The sequence below is a fragment of the Lycium barbarum genome, chromosome 5, assembly GCF_019175385.1.
Source record: "Lycium barbarum isolate Lr01 chromosome 5, ASM1917538v2, whole genome shotgun sequence".
Lineage (NCBI taxonomy): Eukaryota > Viridiplantae > Streptophyta > Magnoliopsida > Solanales > Solanaceae > Lycium > Lycium barbarum.
Window position 1 is genome coordinate 25348850 of NC_083341.1, and position 9438 is coordinate 25358287.

A 9438-nucleotide genomic window follows, 5' to 3' on the forward strand; every position below is an offset into this window, starting at 1 on the left:
ATCACATCCATGCCAAATACAAATTTACGGAATGTTACATTATCTCTCCCTTAGGATCATTCATCCTCAAATGATGGGTCAGGGTTAAAAATGCGGCCGAACATGGCTTGGTTACATGAACATGAGGAAAAATGACATGGTTTCATGGAAACATGAACGATGGGACATGAGACATGCGTAATGGATACATGAACGTGAACGTGAAATGTGAGGCATGAATATGTAAGGGACATGACCGGGATATGAAAGGCATTTACCTTGAATGCTCTCTACTTGCTCCTCAAGGAAATGTGGATATCAAGAATTTCATGTCTTCTTCACTTCCCACGTAGCCTCTTCGACTTCCTGACTCCTCCATAACACCTTTACTGAGACTACTTCCTTAGCCCTCAGCTTGCAAACTTGACGATCATGAATAGTCACAGGGATTTCTTTGAAGGTTATGCCATCCTTAACTGTTATAGTGTCAGCAGGAACAACCAACGATGGGTCTCCCACACACTTCCTCAACATGGATACATGAAATAGGTAGACAATAGCAAATTCTTGTGGAAACTCTAACTCGTATGCCACTTGTCTAATCCTTCGCAGGATTCTATATGGCCCGATATATCTGGAACTAATTTTCCCTTTTTCACCAATTCTCATCACACCTTTCTTAGGTGAAACCTTTAAGAACACCAAATCATCTACTTGAAACTCTAAGTCTCTACTCCGCATATCTGTGTAGGACTTTTGGCTACTCTGAGCCGTCCTCAAACGTTCCTGAATCAATTTGACTTTTTCTATTCCATGATAGACCAAATCTAGTCCCAAAAACTTTGCTTCACCAACTTCAAACCATCCAATTGGTGATCTACACCTTCGACCATACAAGGCTTCAAATGGTGCCATCTTGATACTACCATGGTGTAGCATCCCCTTTTGGGAGGATACCACTTACAAAACAAAATCTAATTTCACACTTACAATGTTTAAAAGAAATTTATGCCAAAAGATATTCACAAAAATATTTAATAGCGGAAATAGGCCCGTGCGAAAAAGGGTTGAAAGTGCAGCATTTTTTTCCATTATACACTCTGAAAAATTTCTCAGATGAAATACAATATCAGAGTGTCAACTTAAAATGGTAACTCCCTCATCAAATAGTCAACACATTTAAGAAACTTCATTTTGAAATTATATTTTCCAATCAACACCACTGCCGGTTCATAATATACATGAAACTCAAACTTGCAATTATCACAGAAAACTAGTATCTTCCGTTGTACATAATTACAAGGCAAAATGTAAACCCAATACATGGCATGACTTGGGTTAAAGCACGCCCTAAAATAGCAAACAAGTCACCAAGTTCAAGTTACAAGCATATGGTCTTGTGTCCAACAAGCCTCCAAAATTTCATACATAAGTGTGACATATGGATCATGTACAAGTCCCCACAATTTTACAAAACCTAGATACATATGCAAATGTGATCTTCACTAAAGCTCCCAAGAAGTCTACTCCAATGGCCATCTTCAAATTTCTCCCCGCACATTACCTACGATAGAAAACAACTATCGCTAAGCATAAGGCTTAGTGGCGTATAAACTTTGGGCTTGGAGCCATTAGATTCTCCAATTCCCTTATCTGTCATAGGTAGCTCAATAAGATAATAATAAATCAAGTAAACAAGTATATCAAAGTATCAAATATCAAAACCTTGAAGAGTTTCCAAATGTTAAAATCAATATTCGAAGGCTCAAATGTCAAGAAAGCTTATAAATCAATTCAAGAGAGTTTGTCAAATAATAAATTTCGACCAATATGTACGTCATACACCAAGCACAATCAATATCAAGATGAATCGAAGCCCCAAATCAAGAAGGGTCGTCACCCCATAATCAGGAGAATTAAGGGCCATGTTGAAAGTGGCTTTCCACTCATACTCGAAAATGGACAAAAGTCCATCATCAAGATGAAATGTAAATCCAAAGTCAAGATGGGCAAGATCCGAATCAAGAGGCACGCCAATATCGGTGACAAATTCACCACAACAAGAAGGACAAAGTCCTAACAAGAATGCAAAATGATCAAGCAATTCGTACAAGTCGGCGATTTAGCGAATATTTTGCAATACTTGAGATAATAACCATACAATGATATAAGATGAAGAGAAAGGAGACAACACATCAAGATACATCAAAAATTGCAGAAAATAAAGATATTCAAAATTCAAGTTTATACACAAACCTTGGTGTTTTACCGCACAACATGTTCTACCACAACTCGAGGAGTTCAAATCATCTACGCCATAGACCAACCAAAGTCCACTTCGTCAAATAATTTCTCTTAGCTTGTACAAGAGCATATATACCTTAAATACACAATCAAATATCTATATAAGTTCAATGGTTTCAGCACATCGAAACTAGACATGAAATCAGTGAAAATCATCCTAAACCATCAAAACAGGAATTCTGGACAGTATTACTGCCTTGTATTGTGGGTCAGTTTCAAAGGGGTAAATGACAAAAATAGACTTTGTGGCCTTAATTAAAGTTTTAGATATATGTCTTAGGGTTTCAAAGAAATTCAAATCACTCCTATATCAGTTTTGTACAAAACGATATGCTCAAAATACTAATAGTAGTACATGTATGGTTTGCAAAACAAAAATCTGGGCAGCACCTGCCCTGTACTTCATCACCACTTTTCCAGTAAATAAAAGAAAAAATGGGTTTTGAAGCCTGAACAAAAGTTGTAGGGCTATGAAATAGGTTTTTAGAACATCTTGGATCACTTAAAACTAAATTTTATACAAGGAATTATGCTGAAAACACTAACAGCTTTCTAGTTAAAAAACGGGTTCTGAATTTACCTCAATCGTGTGGAGTTATTTGTGGCTCAACCAAAAAAAGTCTTGATGATTGATTTAGTGGGAGAATTTGATAAGTGAATAGGGGTTTTGGGGTTTTATTTTCCTGGGGAAAACTAAATTGGAGGTGGTGGAGAGGATAAGAGCCCCAAAAGGTATTATATATTCCCTAGGATAAGGATGAAAGAAAAAATAATAAAATAAAAAAAGGTGGCTGCCCACTTTTATCTATATCTATTGTATTTCATAAAAACATTATCAAGAGGATGATAACTGGTGAACATAACAACATCACGAAACCCCTTTTAATTATTAACACAATCTAAAGTAAGAAATTTTCATATACCGCCAAATTCACGTAGGGAGTGTGAAGTAAATATATCCTTACTATAAAGATATAATCAATCGAAAATTCAAGTATTGGTTCAAAAAATTTTTTGGGTGTTACAACTCTCTCCCCCTTAAGAAATTTCATCCCGAAATTTAGCTTATTCTAGTCTCCAAACAAATGGGGATATTGAATTCGCATATCCTTTTCTCGCTCCCAGATAGCCTCTTTGCCAGAATAATTTCTCCGAATGACTTTTACTAATGGTATTTTCTTGTTTCTAAGCTCTTTTGTCTCATGCGCCAAGATTGGGATAGGTTCCTCTTCGTATGTCAACTCAGGACTGACCTCAATGGATTCAACAGGAAGAATATGAGATGGATCTGAGCGATATCTTCTAAGCATAGAAACATGGAAGACATTATGGATCCTATCTAACTCCAGTGGAAGAGCTAGTTTATATGCAACTGGGCCAACTCTCTCAAGTACTTCGTATGGTCCAATATATTGAGGACTAAGTTTTCCTTTTTGGCCAAATCTCATAATCTTCTTCTATGGAGAAACCTTTCAAAACACCTTATCTCCCACTTGATGCTCAATTTCACGCCTCTTAAGATCAGCATAAGACTTTTGTCTATCTGAAGCAATTTTTAGACGATCCTTGATGATTTTTTACTTTATCTTCAGTTTGTTGTACAACTTCACTCCAACAAAGAGGAGTTCTACATTTTTTCCCATATAATGCTTCATAAGGAGGCATGTCAATACTTGATTGGTAGCTATTGTTGTAAGCAAATTCGATCAAGGCTAGGTGTCTATCCCAACTACCCTCAAATTCCATAATGCAAGCTCGAAGCATATCTTCCAAGATTTGAATTACCCTCTCGGACTGGCCGTCTGTCTGAGGATGGAAAGAAGTACTAAAGTTCAACCTAGAGCCCAAAGCTTCTTGCAAGCTAGTCCAAAATTTGGATGTAAACCTCGGGTCTCGGTCAAATACAATAGAAACAACAACTCCATGCAGCCTCACAATCTCATTAACGTACAATTCTACTAAACGTTCGAGTGGGTAGTCTACTCTGATGGCCAAGAAATGAGCACTCTTGGTTAGCCTATCAACTATAACCCAAATTACATCATGATTTCTTTGAGTGCGTGGAAGCCCAGAAACAAAGTCCATAGTTATTCTTTCCCATTTCCACTCTGGTATCGACAAGGGTTATAACAAACCAGCTGGGACTTGATGCTCGGCCTTTATTTGTCGACAAACTAAGCATTTAGAAATGAACTTTTCGATGTCTTTCTTCATACCATTTCACCAATAGTGTTCTTTGATGGTTTGGTACATTTTAGTACCTCCAGGATGCATTGTATATGGTGAAGTGTGTGCTTCATTCAAAATTTCTTTCCTCAAGTTGTCATCTTTAGGAACACATAACCTATTTCGATAAAATAGAACACCATCCTCCCTTAATTTAAAATCAAGTTTTCCTCCAGTTTGAACTTCTTTATCAATTTCACAAGCTTCTCATCTAACTTTTGTGCTTCTTTCATCAGTTCAAGTAGAAATGGCTTGACTTGGAAACTAGCAACAATAGAGCTATCAGAATTAGATGCAAGACAAGCATTCATGGCTCTTAAATCAAGAAACAAAGGTAAAGGGCTTAGATATAAACTAACAAAGGATTTGCGACATAGAGCATCTGCAACCACATTGGGTTTACCTGGATGATAGTCAATGATAAAGTAATAATATTTAATGAGTTCAAGCCATCTACGTTGTCTCAAATTCAACTCTTTTTGTGTTCCCAAGTACTTCAAACTCTTGTGATCAGTAATTATGTGACACTTTTCGCCATACAAGTAATGCCTTAAATTTTCAAAGCAAACACTATGGCAGCGAGCTCAAGGTCATGAGTAGGATAATTCAACTCATGTGGTTTCCATTTTCGAGAGGCATACGCAACCACTTTCCCTTCTTGCATCAGGACACAACCCAAACCATGATGAGAAGCATCACTATATATCACATACTCTTTTCCATTAAGTTGGTAGAGTAAGTATAGGAGCTTGTGTCAATAGGGATTTGAGCTTTTCAAAGCTCTCCTGGCCTTTGTCATCCCATACGAACTTGACATCCTTCCTCAAGAGTTTAGTCAAAGGAGAGGCTATAATGGAGAACCCTTTGACAAAACTTCTATAGTATCCCGCTAAGCCTACGAAACTTCTTACTTCAGTTGGACTCTTTGGCGGTTTCCATTCAACAATAGCTTGAATCTTACCAGAATCCACCTTCACACCTTCAGCAGACACAACATGTCCCAAAAAAGCCACTTCACCAAGCCAAAATTCACATTTAGAAAGCTTAGCCTAAAGCTTTTTCTCTTCCAAAATTTTCAAAACAATTCGGAAATGCTTTTCATGATCTTCACTATTCTTGGAATATATTAAAATATCATCTATAAAGACCACCACAAATTGGTCAAGATAAGGCTTAAACACGCAATTCATCAGATTCATGAATGATGCAGGAGTATTCATTAACTCGAATGGCATCACCAAAAATTCATAATGACCATATTGAATCCTAAAGGCAGTTTTAGCAACATCTTGTTCACTTACCCGCAGTTGGTAATACCAAGACCTCAAGTCAATTTTTGAGAACAACCTAGCACCCTTTAGCTGGTCAAATAAATCATAAATCCCAGGCAGTGGACATCTATTCTTAATTGTTACCTTGTTCAATTGCCGGTAATCAATACAAAGCCTAAGAGTTCCATCTTTAGTTTTCACAAATAAAATAGGAGCTCCCCAAGGATAAACACTTAGGCGAATAAAACCTTTCTCAAGAAGTTCTTGCAATTGAATTTTCAACTCTTTCAACTCTGCTGGAGCCATTCGATAAGGAGTTATAGAAATAGGAGTAGTACCAGGAATAAACTCTATAGGAAATTCAACTTCCCTTTCCGGGGGCAATCCAGTAAGATTTTCAGGGAAAACATCAGGAAATTCACATACAACTGGTATATCCTTAAGGCTTGGACTTTTCAGGTGTGTATCAAATGTATGAGCAAGATAAGCTTCACAACCCTTACTAACCATCTTTCTTGCCACAACTACGGAGATAATGTTAGCTATCAATGATCTTTCACCTTGAATAATGATATGTGAAAATGGAGGAGCTCTAAAGGTCACATGCTTTGACCTACAATCAACTATTGCATGGTATCTATAAAGCCAATCCATACCAATGATGACATCATTGTCTTGGAAAGGCATTTCAATCAAATCAGCAGGGAAGCCTAGATTTTGAATCATAAAGGGACACCCTCGGTAGATTTGATTACAAATAACCTATTGACCCAAAGGACTTTGGACCATCACACCACAATCAAGTCTCACAGATTTCACATTTTTAGGAAAAAACAATGATGAGCAAACATAGGAATGTGTAGAACCAGGATAGAATAATATAACAACACATACGCCAAATAAGTGAAATTTACCAACAACCATGTCTACCCCATCTTAGTCATACCTGTGTCTCATAGCATAAGCTCGTGCTGTAGCTCTTGACCCATTAGCTTGATTAGCTCCACCTGCACTTGTTTCTTGTATGTTTCTAGATCTTCCACCTCTATTCCCTTGAGAAGGAATGATAATAGGTTTCTAGACTGAGCCTTCCGTACAGGGAGAAGAAGTAGGATTAGGACAATCCTTCACTTTATGATCGAAACTCCCACAATTAAAACAAGCACCAGAAGCTCTCCTACAAGTACCAGAGTGATTCTTTCCACATTGTGCACAAATGGGTATACAATCTTGCCTTGGCCATAGCTTGGAGTGCTAGCAGTAGAGAAATTTGATCTATTTTGCTTATGCTGGGCTGACTTGTGAACACTGCCAGCTTTGGAATTTTCAAACCTTCCCCTTTTAGATGGACCTCCTGTATCTGCATCAGCTTTTCTAAACTTATTTTCATTTCTATTAGCTTGTTCCTTATCGATCATTTCCTAAGTAAGAGCACCTGAAAATAATTTACAAAAGTTGTCATGTTGTAGAACCGCCACAGATTTTCTAATGGAATTATTCAACCCGTCTTCGAATCTCCTGCACTTATGTTTTTCATCATTGATAATACCACCAGCATAACGAGAAAGCCTGAGAAACTTTTGTTGATATTCAACAATAGAAATACTCCCTTACTCTAAATTCAAGAACTCCTTTTTCTTTACATCATGATAAGCAGGTGGGACATGCTTCATATGAAATTCTTTCATAAAATCATTCCAAGTACGAGCAGAAGGTTTTGCCTTGGCATTCGGTACACTTACCCACCAGTCATAGGCATCTTTTTGTAACAGTGAGACAAAATACTTAAATTTGGTAGGTTCTGAACACTCTAATTGCTCAAATACTCTTTCCATACGATCCTGATGTGCCGTGAAATTATGGCACATTCAATGCTTTTTGGCTATACGTTTTACTTGTTTTTGAGCAAGTCTTGGTCTTTTTGATGTGTTTGTGACATGTTACAGATGGTTAACGTAATTCGGGAGCAAGTCGTGGAAATGGAGTAAAAAGATGTTCACAGAAATAAAAATGACTGAAGTCTGAATTTTACAGAGGAACATACGGACCGTAGAATATTCACGGTCCGTAAAAGCCATCATAGATGCTTAACAGTAAGGCCTCAGACCTGAAGAGGAAGTCCAGGCAGAAGTACGGACCATATATTATTTACGGTCCATGGATCCCACCGTAGATTGGTTCCACAGAGGTCTTAAAGAGCAGAGGATTTTACGGACAGGTTATACGGACCATGTAATATTTACGGTCCGTAAAAGTGGATCATGCATCTGACAACCGGAGAAGATTTTACAGAGAACTGTCACTGATTCGACGGACCGTATAAAATGTATGGTCCGTACATTGATCCATCAGGGGAAATTTTGTCAATCTTATTTTGCGCGACTTTGACTCTTATAAATACCTTATTTAGGTTTCTTGTAAAGGGGAGTACAGCAGATTTCAGTCTTTATTCTTCTTAGCACTAAATACTCATAGTTTTGGAAGTATTTTTGGGAGTACAAACAATTGCAATTACTTTCCCCTCAATACCATGCAATCAATTCGTAAGCATTATGATTTCAATTATTTCCAATTGTTCTTCTTTTTTCTATGAGTAGCTAAATTCCCTTACTAGGGTTGTGAACCCAATTGATGGGTGTTTTGTGATTGAGTTTGTGATTGATATATACATAATGGATTGTTAGGGTTTATTTATTCTTCATTCATACTTAATGGTTGCAAACATTGATTAAAGCCATAAATCTTGATTTATTTGGAAAAATAATTAGGGTTGGTAAGAATAAATAACAAGAACTCAAAGCTTTAAACTTTGTTTAATAGATTCACTTAGGAATAAGACGAATTTACTTGGTATAATTAACTGTTCTTCATATCACTTTCTTATATTTGGGAAAACCATAGAAAAAAATAATCTTTACTTATTGGGAAATAGTAGAGATTCACGTAGAGGTTAAGTACATTCATATAACAATCCATTAGAAGTATATCGAGATCAACACCCATGATCCTACACCTCATATAAATGGGACACAGCCTTAGTTTCTTTTAACATAAATTACCACCAAAGCAAGTAGTAGCAATTAGTCATAAAAAACCAAAATTTCGCCAAAATCATCGGATTAAGACATTAGACCTAAATTTAGCATTCTACGACTTTAGTAACCTTTTCACACCATATTCCATTTGGGATTCGACACCAACCTTGTTGGGTTACTATATTTGACAACATCCGTATTATACCATTAATAGGTGTAATTTAAGCGTATCAAATTTTGGCACCGTTGCCGGGGAATACGGTTTTGAAATTACTAAATAGTGTTTGCTTTGATTGAAGTCTTTTGCTTATTCCATCACACCTTGTTTGGTACTCTGTGTAAACTAGGTGAACATGAATCAGAATTAGCAAAATCAACGTGCTGGTAACCAGGGGAATCGGTTGAATAATCAGGCGAATGAATCAGATGATGAGAATGTTTTTGCTGATCTTATTCAAGAGGAGGACTATGCATCTGCTATTGTTCATCCTTGAGTTGGAGCAGCTAGTGTGAAAATTGACTCCTCTCTAAACCAGTTGTTGAAGCTTGAGGGATACTTCCAGAACTCTACCGAGAATGACCTTCAACGTCATTTGCATAATTTTGTGGATGTGTGTGCTAAT

The 9438-nt window shown here is 37.0% G+C and overlaps 2 protein-coding genes across 2 annotated transcripts; both read right to left on the reverse strand.

The window, feature by feature from the left end:
• Nucleotides 1–306: 306 nt before the first annotated feature.
• On the reverse strand, nt 307–894 carry LOC132639336 (uncharacterized). The gene is made up of 2 exons (XM_060355789.1): nt 654–894; nt 307–455 (listed from the first exon to the last, which is right to left on the reverse strand). Exons 1-2 carry the CDS (start codon nt 892–894, stop codon nt 307–309), a joined length of 390 nt encoding a protein of 129 aa, XP_060211772.1.
• Nucleotides 895–3353: 2459 nt separating this feature from the next.
• Nucleotides 3354–3731, reverse strand: LOC132639337 (uncharacterized). Its single transcript, XM_060355791.1, has one exon. The coding sequence runs from the start codon at nt 3729–3731 to the stop codon at nt 3354–3356; it is 378 nt and encodes a 125-aa protein (XP_060211774.1).
• Between the last annotated feature and the right edge of the window lie 5707 nt (nt 3732–9438).